This window comes from Dermacentor silvarum, chromosome 1 (genome assembly GCF_013339745.2).
Source record: "Dermacentor silvarum isolate Dsil-2018 chromosome 1, BIME_Dsil_1.4, whole genome shotgun sequence".
NCBI classification, from domain to species: Eukaryota; Metazoa; Arthropoda; class Arachnida; order Ixodida; family Ixodidae; genus Dermacentor; species Dermacentor silvarum.
In genome coordinates, this window is record NC_051154.1 from 144581254 (window position 1) to 144594892 (window position 13639).

At 47.3% G+C, this 13639-nt stretch overlaps 2 protein-coding genes across 4 annotated transcripts in view; one reads left to right on the forward strand and one right to left on the reverse strand.

Moving 5' to 3' along the window:
* LOC119436188 (zinc finger protein 341-like) overlaps positions 1 to 7966 on the reverse strand; it is a 59551-nt gene extending 51585 nt beyond the window's left edge. Inside the window, exons 1-2 of one of the 3 annotated variants that reach the window (XM_037702965.2) lie at positions 7802 to 7966; positions 5857 to 5937 (exon numbers count right to left, since the gene is read on the reverse strand). In XM_037702965.2, coding sequence (XP_037558893.1) covers positions 5857 to 5937; positions 7802 to 7832 — 112 coding nt within the window. In that variant the 5' untranslated portion in view covers positions 7833 to 7966. Of the gene's footprint in view, positions 1 to 5856; positions 5938 to 7454; positions 7736 to 7801 lie in introns of those variants that run through there. The other 2 variants (XM_037702964.2, XM_037702963.2) reach the window with 2 other exon arrangements.
* A 370-nt stretch (positions 7967 to 8336) lies between these two features.
* Positions 8337 to 13008, forward strand: LOC119436187 (AP-2 complex subunit alpha). The gene has a single exon (XM_037702962.2). It carries the CDS (start codon positions 8559 to 8561, stop codon positions 11385 to 11387), a length of 2829 nt encoding a protein of 942 aa, XP_037558890.1. The 5' UTR covers positions 8337 to 8558; the 3' UTR covers positions 11388 to 13008.
* The last annotated feature ends 631 nt before the right edge of the window (positions 13009 to 13639 follow it).

A 13639-nucleotide genomic window follows, 5' to 3' on the forward strand; every position in this document is an offset into this window, starting at 1 on the left:
TATTCATCTTTTCAAAAACCACTAGTGCCAACTATATTTAGTCATTGACAAGTTAAAGATTATCCTTTATCAAACGTTTATGCACTTGTTTCAAACTTGGTTCCACCTCTCAAATATTAAAATAGGGTCCTACAAAGGTCGGTAACTGTGTTTCAACCTTTTTTAAAAGTACCCGTCAGAAATTTTTACGAATGAATGAATCTATGAAAACCCTGCATCGAAAGTGATTAATTGATTAAGGGCTAAAATGATGAATGCTTAATCGTTAATCAAATAAAAAAAGACAGTCAGCCCTTCCACTGGGGTGGAGATGGAAGACTAGTGAAGCTGTACTATGGTGGGAATTATGTATTTCCAATTATGACTATTAAGATGTGATAGTGTAATTGGTTATTTGAACAATTAAAGAATGAGAAATATATATGATCCCATGGTTTTCATTTATTTAGTGACCACAGGGACCATGGCCTTATGGTCGATACGGTACACCGCCATAGGATGTACAGCAAAGGTTGGCACATTCTTCATAAACACGTCACCAACGCCGCGCGCGTTCGGTGCGAACACGGGCAAAACGCCGCTGCCGTCGACAAGCGTTGGGCGCGATGCTTGTGTGACCGCACACAACCGCTGTCAAAGCGCTGGCTGCGTGACGGAACGCCTAAACGCCATTGTCGACACTGTTAGGGGAGAGGCGGGGGAGAGCCCAGAGAGAGTTTATGGCACAGGCGGCAGAGGCTGGCAGGGCTGCGGGCATGTGCCGCAATGGGAGAGCGGGCACGCACACCCACAGTCTAGGGTGCCTCGATGCCCTCCTCGCCCACCGCTCCCCTTCCACTGGGAAGTCGCGTTTACTCGCCACTGTGTGTTCGCTCCCCATGAAAGCGCGCGTCCCTCGTGCTCGCGCGCTTTCACTTGCACATACAGCATACGGCCAACGAGAGTTTTTTTTTATTGCCGGACGCAACCATCAAAGAGTGAGCCCTTAACAGCTTCGCCGTAAAAATAATCGTCCATCCCTAGTTTAAAATGGACACAGTAATGTCAACGAGCAGTATGGAAGGTTACGTTGAGGAACATCGCCGAAAGACAAGATCAAGAAGATGTACAAAGGTGAACATACGCGATTGACATAGAAGATTAGGCGTGAAGTGACATTTATCAGGCCTCGTTAAGGAGCCCTTGTGGCATTGTTTAGGAGTCTAGTTAGTTACTTGAGGCTTGCAAAGGGTTAATGCTAACGTATTTCCGCCGGATCAACCAATTGATTGAATCATTTTTATCTGACACTATGCCATACTACGAATTGTTGCATTTATAATGCAATACTGCACTGAAGATGATCAGTTTGCAATGTCACAAAGCCAGATGGATGAACTTTAGGCAAATCCACGTGCTGACCATCATTCCCAAGCTGGCTGAACCGCCATGTTTAACAGCTTCCATAGACACAAATGCCAGAGTTCTCTCTAGCAGTGGTGGAACAGCTATTTGACCTTTTGGTGCAGGCAAAAATCTGATTTGGCACAGCGACAAGCACTTACCAACATACACCTACCTACCAGATATATGTAGTTTAATTATTGTTCCATGTATCATGCTATAAAGCCACTTCTACCATTGAGACTTGCAACAAGCATTGCGCATTCGAGGTGCTTCAAGTGAGTAAGGAAAGAAAATTTTGTGAAACTAGGGCATGTCAACAAGACCACACCCTAGGATGTGCACGACTAAACGAAAGTTGCATGGAAAACCTCCGCAGGTTTCTTCTAATGTGCACAATCTCTCCTGCATAACGGTGCCATAGAACATATGAAAGCTGATTAAATTACAACCACGGAATCTGCTGTTTCAATAATGCAGCGGTGCGAGGCAGGTACCCACTCAAGCAAATTATATATCAGCAGATGAGTACACCTATTACAAGAAATTTTAAGTGGCCCCACCAGCAAGTATGATAAACAATGTGCGATCACACGTTATACGAGGCTTCTTTTTGATCCAACATTCTTCTTGAGTGAGCTCTGTGACTCACTGGTACAAGAAATACTGAACTGCTGCACTAACGACAAAAACAAAAAGACCGTACAGCAGCAGTACACTGTAACATATGCCAGAGAGAAATGCAACAAAAACATGAAAACAGCAAATGCAGCGGCTATGGCTGCTTCGCTGAATTCCAAGATGATTAAGATGATGACAGCTTGCTTCAGATTTCGGTTTCAGTTTTACTATCAAGGTCACACGAATAGGAGGGGTCTTTCGTTCTGTGGGAACGCTGACATGAATAGTGGATAGGAGCCAACCGTGGACAAAGAGGAGGACGGACGCACGAGCTAGGTTCAGGAGACGGGCAGTCATGCAAGACTCCTGGAACCTGCCATTAACAAATCTAACTGATTATCGACACCTCCTATTTCCTTGGAACAGAAAATTCTGCCATAATAGAAAACTTGAAGTCCTCTTTACCAAATTCAGATGTCGCATTCCTACATTAAACTTTTATCTGCATCGATCTGGTCTGGTGCCCTCCTCCTTGTGCTCATACTGTGGTGAAGACGAAACAATAGAACACTTCTTCCTGTCATGCCGCTGTTTTTCATCATTAAGAAAACATGCTTTAGACGAAAAATTTAACAGTGCTGGATTAAATTTAACGATACCCAATATTCTATCTTTTGGTGCCTCTTCTCTCGGACACTGTCATAGGGATGTTGGTGCAGCTGTTGTGGGGTACATAATTGAATCAGGACGATTTCCTTGCTAAATTCTTAAATTTTATATTGTAGTGGGGAAGAGAGTCCGCAGCCATTGAGTGAGGATGACGAAGCCCAGCCGCCTGGAGAGCGCGAGACAGTGACCGCCGCTCTTGGACCAAGGCTGTTGTTACGTATAGTCCCTGCTTGTTTGGTGGAAAGGTGCTGGGTATCTCCTAGTCTCCCAACCTGGAACTACGTAGCCGTACCCTGCCTCCAGCGCCAGCGATGGCTGAAGAAACTACCACCCAAGGTCCTTCTCAGACTCAACCCACTGTCTGTCCCGGCGTGCTGCCTCAGCGTCACCCACTGATATTCAGTGGGACTGACAACCAAGACGTCGAGGACTGGTTGGCAACTTACCAGAGGGTGAGCACAGTCAACAAATGGGACGATGCGACTAGGCTGACCAATGTCATATTTTACTTCACTGGCGTCGCCAGTCTCTGGTTCCGCAATCACGAAGCGGAGATTCATAACTGGGCCTCGTTAAAGACCACTTTTTCGGAAATCTTCGGCCGCCCCGCAGTACGCAAGCTCTGCGCAGAACAGCGACTTCGTGAACGCGCTCAACAACCCGGTGAGAACTTCACCAGTTATATTGAAGACGTCGTCGACTTGTGTAAGCGTAACAACCCGTCGATGCACGAGTCGGATAAGATCAAGCAAATCCTGAAAGGAATTGCCGATGACGCGTTTCAAATGTTACTGGCCAAAGACCCCCAAACCGTCGCAGATGTTGTCAGCTTGTGCCATAGTTTCGACGAATTGCGCAAGCAACGCGCCCAAACTCGACGCCCTCTGGAACAGAACGACTCGATCGCGGCCTTGACTCTGGGTGACCAGAATGCACTGTTGATTCAGATAAAGCAGTTCATGCGTGAGGAGGTCACCAGACAACTCTCTATTTTATTGAGCACGCCCGAACCAGCACAGGCACAACATCTGGCCCCAGTCATAGGCCAAGCTATCCAGGAAGAGGTCACTGACGCTTTGCCTTTCGCTCGTCTGCTACCTCCGGAGCCTGCGCCCTTGTCGTATACGCAAGTCGTCGCTGCCGGGCCGCCTCGTCAACCGACCTATTCTTCCGCGTCGGCACCCGTTCGGCCCCCACCAGTTCCGTTCAGCCGACCAGTCCCCAGAATTCCATGGCGCACTGCGGACAATCGCCCTATCTGTTATTCTTGTGGCTATGCAGGACATGTGGCGCGCTTCTGAATGAATAATTTCCTTTCATAATTCAAAAATTTTCAAAAGTGATCCTGATTAGACTCCGATAATTGTTTTCCTTCAATCACCCGATTCTTGGCCAATCCCCCATAGTGGGTACGAGCCACTTTTAAAGGCAAGCAAACAAGCAAGCAAGCGAGCTGCGGCTGGGCGGCCCTTGGGCACGGCCGGCCGGGACTGGAGCTGTGGCCGTGGACCGCGAGACTGAGGCGTTTTCCCACATTGGCGCCCGTAACGTGGGGCCCTGGCTGCGTTCCGGGACGGACCATGGTCATGGGGAAGGCTGGAGGTACCCGTTCCACGGCTAGTAGCGACTCCAACCCGGCCATGGCTCGTGACCATTTCCCCGGTGCGAGCTGCACTTCTGGCATTCGATGACGTGCGATTTCGCCGGGTCCTCCTCCGTCGCCGTCATCGAGCCTGGCGTGGGTCCTGGTGGTGGTGTGGTCTTCTATACGCTGCTGCAGCTCTCAGTGCCGCCGTTCGAGAAGGGGATCACCAGCGCAAGTGACATCATGCGCGCGATCACGCCAACACGACCTCAAGAGCGGCTCCGTCCCTCGGTGCGTGGTTCTCTGCTGCGGTGCAGTCTCTGGTGGCAAGGCATTGAGCGGGTGGCGGCTCCTTCCGGCGACCTGTCAGAACGAGGTCGGAGAAGAAAACTAGACCAGGTGTGCGCCAGGGGATGGAAAACTAGACCTCAACTCCGAAGCTGCACCACCTGGTCTTCTCAATGTTCGCGAGGAGTCCGTCATGGAAGCCAGTCAGGTTTAGGGCCTGCGGGTTCCTGGAAGACCTCGGTGACTCAGCCTTGACAGCTCTGCCGATCCTCGTTTGGTGCATTAGTCTCCAAGGTTCGCCCGCCGGTAGGAGTGTCATGCCGTCGCTGCCAGCGACCGTGGGCCAGTGCCGTCAACGCCTTCGCAGCGCCGCTGCGGGGAAAAGCGCTGGCCATGGAGGAAGGAATGGCACTAGCGAATGCTTGCACCCGTTGTGCCGATGACCAACTACACCACCCGCCGCCGACTCGTTGCTTCTCCTCGTTTTGTGCTTTGCAATGTGCTTGCTGTGACGATGTGGCGGAGTGAGCGAGTGATTTTGCAACGCGGAGCTGCGGTGTGTGTGTGTCTTTCGTTGTTGTGATCGTGGCCGTGCTCAGCGATCGCGTAGCGTCGTCGCCCATGGCAACTCGGCATCTCTCGTCGTCTGTGCCGCCGGGTTCGAACGCCACATTGCCAGCCAGTGCTGTCAATGCCCTCGCAGAGGGAGGGGCAGGGTGGGAACGCTGACGTGAATAGTGGATAGGAGCCAACTGTGGACAAAGAGGAGGACGGATGCGCAAGCAGTGGTGCAAGGAACGTGCGAGCTGCGGCTGGGCGCCCTTGGGCACGGCCGGCCGAGACGGGAGCTGTGGCCGTGGACCGCGGGACCGAGGCGTTTTCCCACAGTTCTTATGATTTGGCTCAGGATTGGTGCAATTTTCAGCTAAAATGCCATTTTAGAGCAGGATGGCACTAACGACCATTCTTGGCACAGCTGTTCCATCCTTGCTATAGTAACTTTGTACAAAATTCTATGCTGGTGGCAGGTGGTGAAGCTGCTATTCCGGAAACTGGTCTTGTAGCTGTTAATTGGCCAATATGCCTCCTTTTCAACCAGTGACACCAAGACTGTCAAATTAATATCCCTCCACAGCAATGTGTGGCAAGGACTGACAGTGCAAATCAATGAAGAAATGGTGGTCGTGTTAAGTGATACACTTTTGAAACCTTCACCACACGCGAACAATCTTGTCAAGTAACTTTGCATGCAACTTGTAGAGCATTTCAGGAATAGAACTTGCAACGAAAAAGAACACACTTGTACCTACCCCTCTCATTTTGAGTTCCTGGTTGGCTAGTCTCAAGAAGTTGCTGTACAGCTAAAACTGTTTGGGCATCCAGGACATTTCCTGTAAGGTGCAGTATGAGGGACCAAATGAGGGACCAAGCTCTCTTTACATAAAGACAACCAGAATATGTACAGTATATATATTCAGTGCCCATGGACATACTCCCATAACACACTTGACTTTAAAGGCACTTGACCGCAAATGTGTTCTACTGTCAATTTGTGCTATATAAATGGCAATTGTTTGAAGCGTCACACCGGATTGTGATACGCACTTATGATATCATTTGACTGGTTCCTACCACACTCTAGCTCGGTTTCAGCGATGCGGAGCCCTCTCAACATTGGAGCCAAAGAAAGCCTGTCCCAGCTGAATGTTCAGCTGTTACCAGAGCTATTGGAGTAGCCACATTATCAAGATTCCATCAGATCTTGGTCGCACTCCTAGCTTGAAGATGAGAGCGCCTCTGAACGCTCTGAATGAAACAAGCGAATGTATTTCGAGCACTTGATTTCGAAAAGCAAAATGTAAACTGTACTGCGAGAGCACTCTAGAGCAAGAGAAAGCGACCAGTCAAATGCAACATTAGCAAGATTGCATTGTCTACTAGCATTATTCTACAAATATTAGAAGATGCCACTTAGAAAGTACCAAAGTCCTGGATTTCTTTCTTATTCTATCTGTTCTGTATCAAGTTTCAAAAAGTAAAAACATTAAGCTAAATTGAGGTCCACAACTTATCCAGGAAGCACAGCTTACAGGATTTGCTTTCAGCTTTTAGTAAGCAGCAGGCAGTATTGTAACAAAATGAAGTAAATTTAAACATGCTCAGAGTTAAAAAGAACAACTGTGTACAAGCCTCTTTTTTTGCAAAAGCTAATGAAGCGAATGTTACTATTGTAGTGAAGATATTTTATACACTGATTGATTGAATACCTTTATTGTAATAAGTATGGCTTGACATATACAGCACAACTCAGCACAAAACAACTGTTCTGAAGTTCTCGTTGCCTTAATGCTCCTTAGAGTTTTATTCTCATGCTCGCCCAGTAATATACAATGCCTGCCTGGGCGTTTCGAAATGTCTTAGATTGTGCCCGTTTAAAACTAACAAAATAGTAACAGTGCAAGTTGTCAGAGTGCACGTAGAACGCGCGTGTCGTGTGCGTTTCTTTGCCTGTTGGTGGCATGGTTCTCGCACCACTTGTTTTAACAATGTTACAATCCGTGACTCTCAATAAACAGATCGCAACTGAAGACTTCGCGATAACGGTACTCCCGACATGAGGTTTCAGCCCTCCCAACTATGGTCCCATACAAAAATGACACGAGGATACATACTAAAGATATTACAAAATAGCACAAAAGAGCATTTAATGAATAATTACGGATTACGCCTTAGTTGTATATTTACTACGAAAAAAAAAAAACAGAAAAGCACTCCATGGCAAAATTTACACAATCTTAGAACGTGAGTGACAAGTTGATGCGCGGTACTTGGTGACGCGCGGAACAAACATTTTAGCCTTTATATAGTGACGATGAGCCTAAAAACAATGTATGCCCGTGCAACTTACTAAACCCGTAATGAAAATCGAGGCAACAAAAACGGGTGGGACATAATATACAATAGCGATGGTCTTCGCAAACAACAAATGTCCGAGCCATGAGTGTGTACGACCGAATGCACAAGTACACATGGTGTACCATGAATCATTGCACCAAGCTACCGCTGCCATCGGTGCACGTGCCACAATCGGTGCACGCGCCGTTATTGGCAAGCTAATTAAATCCATTCAGCGTCAATCCAAATCAAGTACTGAAACACTGCGCGACCATGTTAACATAATACCATCATGCCGCCCATCCTTCCACAGTTTAGCACAAGTTACACAAAGGAAATGCGGTCAAATAGTGATGTTACCTGTCAGCGCATCAATCAGTAATTGTGCCATGGATTTATAGCATACTCCTGAAAATTAACCACTGAAAAAGAATTCGCAGCTAACATTCCACACGCAATATAACTTGTGTAGGGCAGATACCGTTTCGTTTACTGAATGAAGTCGATTCGGCCACTTCATACCGAAGCCGTAGTTGCGTATTCACATGAATATAGCCTCTGTGATACAGTGCAACGAGAAGAGTCACTGGTTATATAAAAAAAATGACTTGCACTGCTAGACACTTGTAATTATATTTAACTACAATTTTATACGCTTAGAAATATTGTTGTAAATTAGTTGAACTGAGGTACGAATACCGTGTATTGTTTAAATTTCGAACACAGAATGTCCAGAAAGTATGGTACTGAGTGAGACACGCAAATGCGTACAAATTGATCTGTTCAAGGAACGGACAAAAATTTATGTGATTAATTTTTGAACCACTTTGTGACAGAGGCTGCTTTCTGCAGGACACTGTCTAGGCTGGTCCAGGCAAATATAAACCATATAAACACCCACAGAATTGCCGGTCAGTACAGACAACCCTGATCGCCGCAGCGTTCCCGAGGGGCTGTTCCGCGGAGCCCATCGCAAGGGTTTCTTACGTTACCTTTGCACTTAGTGTGTTTGCTCCGATAGTTGCGCCGTTTTGAGCTCTTCGAGAAGCCGCGCGCGTGTGCGAGCAAGCGAGCAAGGTGAGAGAACGACGAGTCGACCGATTCGCTAAACGCCAAGATGCCTGCAGTGCGAGGGGACGGCATCCGCGGTCTGGCGGTGTTCATATCGGATATCCGAAACTGCAAGAGCAAGGAGGCGGAGATCAAGCGCATCAACAAGGAGCTTGCAAACATTCGTTCCAAGTTTAAAGGGGATAAGACACTTGATGGCTACCAGAAGAAGAAATACGTGTGTAAGCTCTTGTTCATATTCCTTCTGGGCCACGACATTGACTTCGGCCACATGGAGGCGGTAAACCTGCTCAGCTCGAACAAATACTCCGAGAAGCAAATAGGCTACCTGTTTATCTCTGTGCTACTGAACGAAAACAGCGAGTTAATGCGACTCATTATTCAAAGCATCAAGAACGACCTGTGCGCCCGCAACCCCATCCACGTGAACCTTGCGCTGCAGTGCATCGCCAATATCGGAAGCCGCGAGATGGCCGAGACCTTTGGCGGCGAGATCCCCAAGCTCCTGGTATCGGGCGACACCATTGACGTGGTGAAGCAAAGCGCCGCGCTGTGTTTGCTGCGGTTGTTGCGTACCCTGCCGGACATTACGCCCAGCGGCGAATGGACATCGCGCATCATCCACTTACTCAACGACCAACACATGGGCGTCGTTACGGCTGCTGTGAGCCTCATTGACGCACTGGTCAAGAAGAACCCGGACGAGTACAGGGGCTGCGTGTCTTTGGCGGTGTCTCGGCTAAGCCGCATCGTGACCGCATCGTACACGGACCTGCAAGACTACACATACTACTTCGTACCAGCTCCCTGGCTGAGCATGAAGCTTCTGCGCCTGCTGCAGAACTACCCGCCCCCTGACGACCCAGGTGTCCGAGGTCGCCTGAACGAGTGTCTTGAGACCATCCTGAACAAGGCTCAGGAGCCGCCCAAGTCTAAGAAAGTGCAGCATTCCAATGCGAAGAATGCGGTGCTCTTTGAGGCGATATCGCTCATTATCCACATGGACCGACTGGGCGCCGTCATCGAGCCGAACCTGCTCGTGCGAGCCTGCAATCAGCTAGGGCAATTTTTACAGCATCGTGAGACTAATCTGAGGTATCTGGCCCTGGAGAGCCTCTGCCTGTTGGCCACTTCGGAGTTCTCCCACGAGGCCGTGAAGAAGCACCAGGAGACGGTCGTGAACGCGCTCAAGACGGAGCGCGATGTTAGCGTTCGTCAGCGAGCCGTTGACCTGCTCTATGCCATGTGTGACAAGTCCAACGCTGAAGAGATTGTGGCAGAGATGCTGGCTTATCTCGAAACAGCGGACTACTCCATCCGTGAGGAGATGGTCCTCAAGGTCGCCATTCTGGCAGAAAAGTATGCCTCGGACTACACATGGTATGTGGATGTCATCCTTAACCTCATCCGCATTGCAGGTGACTACGTCAGTGAGGAGGTCTGGTACCGTGTCATCCAAATAGTTATCAACAGAGAGGATGTGCAAGGTTATGCCGCAAAGACTGTCTTTGAGGCACTTCAAGCACCTGCCTGCCATGAAAACATGGTCAAGGTAGCTGGTTATATCCTTGGAGAGTTTGGCAACTTGATTGCTGGTGATCAGCGTTCCAGTCCACTGATCCAGTTTCAGCTACTGCACTCCAAGTATCACCTTTGTTCTGCCAGTACCAGAGCACTCTTGCTGACCACCTATGTGAAGTTCATCAATCTTTTTCCGGAGATTAAAACTGAAATCCAGAACATCCTTGGTAGCAACAGCAACATTCGCTGTGCCGACTCGGAGTTGCAGCAGCGTGCGGTCGAATACTTGAGCCTGAGCCAGATTGCTTCACCTGATGTGCTGGCAACAGTTCTGGAAGAAATGCCCCCATTTCCTGAAAGAGAGTCTTCAATCCTGGCAATCCTCAAGCGCAAGAAACCAGGCATGTCTGAAGGTATTAATGCCAGCAATAAGGAAAACCTTCGTGCAGCGCCACTGTTGGTAGATGGCACCGCTCCTGCAAATGGAACAACAGCCCCTGCAACTATGGATCTGCTTGGCCTTTCTCTCGACCAGACTGCTCCACCTGCCCCACCAGCATCCACAAATGGCACGACAGCTTGCTTAGTAGATGTGTTTGAAGACCAGTCTTCAGGAGCACAAGGCAGTACAGCTGTGGTGGTTTCTAGTGAAGAGGGTCTCAAGAAATTTGTGTGCAAGCATAATGGCATTTTGTTTGAAAATGACCTTCTGCAGATTGGTGTCAAGGCTGAATTTCGGCAGAATCTTGGCCGTGTGGGGCTTTTCTATGGTAACAAGACTGCATCCCAGTTTCAGAGTTTTCTGCCCAACGTGACAATCGACAACATGGCACTAAGCATCCAGTTGAAGCCTGTGGAACCAGCCATTGAAGCAGGGGCACAAGTTGAGCAAATGGTCAATGTGGAATGCGTTCAGGATTTTGCAGAAGCTCCAGGACTGGTTGTGCAGTTTGTCTATTGTGGTGTGCAGCAGAAGTTTACCCTGCAGCTGCCAGTGTTTCTCAACAAGTTTTTGGAGCCGACAATTATGAACTCCGAGTCATTCTTTTCCCGCTGGAAGAATCTTAGTAGCCCTGGTCAAGAGGAACAGAAGATATTCAAAGCGCGCTTTCCCATGGAGAATGAGGGCATCCGCAGCAAGCTCTCCGGCTTTGGCATGCAGCTCCTGGATGGCATCGATCCTAACCCAGAGAACTTTGTCTGTGCCGGAATCATCCACACTCGTGCTCTTCAAATTGGTTCCTTGCTGCGACTTGAGCCCAACCGGCAAGCACAGATGTATCGGCTTACCATTCGAAGCAGCAAGGACGGAGTGTCCAAGATCCTAGTTGACCTTCTGCAGGAGCACTTTTAAAGTGCCCATCTTAAGGCCCCATGAGGCTAACTGCTCCTTCCCTCCCCCCTTCTGCTGTTAAAAAGAAATGTACTTAAATAGCTTGGTTTTGGAGTTTTTTCCTGTGGATGTGTTTATTTCACTTCTTTCTTTTATTGGCCAGTAGCTGTTCTATGCTGTTAGTTTGTGTACTTAGCATGAGCAGGAGCAGTCTTCATCAAACCTCAGATCAGTTGCATTTTCCATCAGCCTCTTCCTTCAAGTCCAGGGAAATTAAAATGTATGGATTATGTGAGCTTGCAGAGGAATGTGTAATGTCAAACTGTGGCAAGATTTAAGCTAGTCACATCAAGAGCAACACGGTACAGTGTGACACTGGCACCCTTTCATTTTTCTTTTTTTTTTTTTTTAACTGATGAAGTAGCTCGCTACTTTGAGATTCAAGCACAAAAGGTCTTTTTTTTTTTTTTTAATGTTGTCTGTGTTACCCTATGATCGATTGTGATACCTTGTATTCTTATGCGGTTCTTCGCATGTGATGGTCACCATTAGTTTTCTTCTGTTTGAAATGTGCTCTTTGGTTCTGTGTCCTTCTGTCATATGCTCTTGAAACGAATCTTGTTTGTCATGCTGTAGCATAATGGTAGGCTAGGCTGTCTGGTCTCTGTAATGAGTTGTCCTTTGTTGTCCTTGCTGTTCTGAGATTTCAAGCAGGTCTTTGTCGTGCCCCAAAATTTAAGACGTTTGTTTCTTTATCTGCTGTTATGGCTGTGTAACGGCTTTAGTTTAACAGTTTTAACTATTAGCATGCAATTCTAGGTTTGCTTCCTTTACATTCCAAGATAGCACATTTTGCACTTTTTTTTCTTTGCTTTTCCTGTAGATCTGCAATTCCCTGTAGAGGCCATTGTCTGAACTTTCCCTAAGTGTACTAGTGTAGCCACACATTAATACTGCTCTTGTCCAACTGCTAAAGGTGAAACCTGCAACTTTCCGCACACAGGTTGTGCCATGTTTGAATGCTTGCATTGCCAAGGGCTTGTTGGGTAGTTATATTTAAGTCATTGATAAAACATGGTTAACTGCATTGTGCACATCCCCAGTACGACCACTGGGCTTTTCATTTTGTCTAACAATGCTACTCTGGGCGCTGTAATAAAGAATTGCTCATTCTTACCTTTCCCTAACTCTGCTTTGCACACAGCCCAGCCTGGAAATGCAGCATAAAGATAACCCCATTGTTGCTTTACTAAGTGTTTTGCAAGGCCTTTAGCTGTGTGGCAACTAGCCTTGCTTAAAGCATCTGTTTAAATTGTGTGGTCATGTGACATCTGCATGAATGTAGTGTTATACACTGTTGTCAGTAGTCAGCCTTATTCCATGGGCAGATGTTTGTAGCATACTGCAAATGTTATGCCATCCCAAGGTGATAACGAGCATTTGCAGGGAAATTGTGGTTAGCTCAGTGTAGTAGATTGGCACAATTCTTTTGGTACGGACATTGGACTTGGCATGCTGCTAGTATTAATCAGTGTTTTGGTGTAAATGGAAACTCATTTTATGTAAAGTGATTTTTCGGCTACTAGATGCCCCTGTGAATCTGACAAGCCAATAAATGCTTAGCAAATATGTCATCTGTAAAGTGGGCTTTCACTGTTCTACCATTTGGGTCATAACACGACACACATTTTGTATTTGTCTATCGACAGTTTGGTAAGTCGTGCATACATAGCCTGCTTTGCAGTGTTTTGGCCAGGGGGGTTCACCAGGTTGTAAGATTTGTTGCACCATTTTGACAGTAAGCAGGCAATTTATGCAAACCAGACAGCCACATTTGCACAATATACTTTCATGTGCTCTTCAGTTGTTTGTGAAGGTATGTATTATACACACATAAATCCTACAAGTGTTTTTGGAAGTCTTGCTGCGTGACACTGGAGATGCATGAGCACACTTTCTTAAGGGCACAGGGGTAAATAGAAATTGTTACAATTTGCCATAATTTCTTGATTGGGGGCAAGCATGCCCCCTCTGACCACCTTTCTTGTTTAAGCGGTGTACTGTTGATTTTAAAGTGCTAATGCCATGCATGAGTGTGCCCTATTACAAAGGATGGCATGGAAAAAAGGAACATGGAATGCTTAGTTCCAACTAAGAACTTGGAAAGTTGTAAGAAAGTTCTGTGCAGTAAATACAGGAAGCGAGTGCTAAAGCCCTTACCAAGGTATGCCAAGTTGTTTTCCAGTACACTTGGTGTGCTTTGACTCTTGGCT

What these genes read in the sequence shown, in the direction of transcription:
- LOC119436187 (XM_037702962.2), top strand. Translation starts at nt 8,559, where the DNA reads ATGCCTGCAGTGCGAGGGGACGGCATCCGCGGTCTGGCGGTGTTCATA.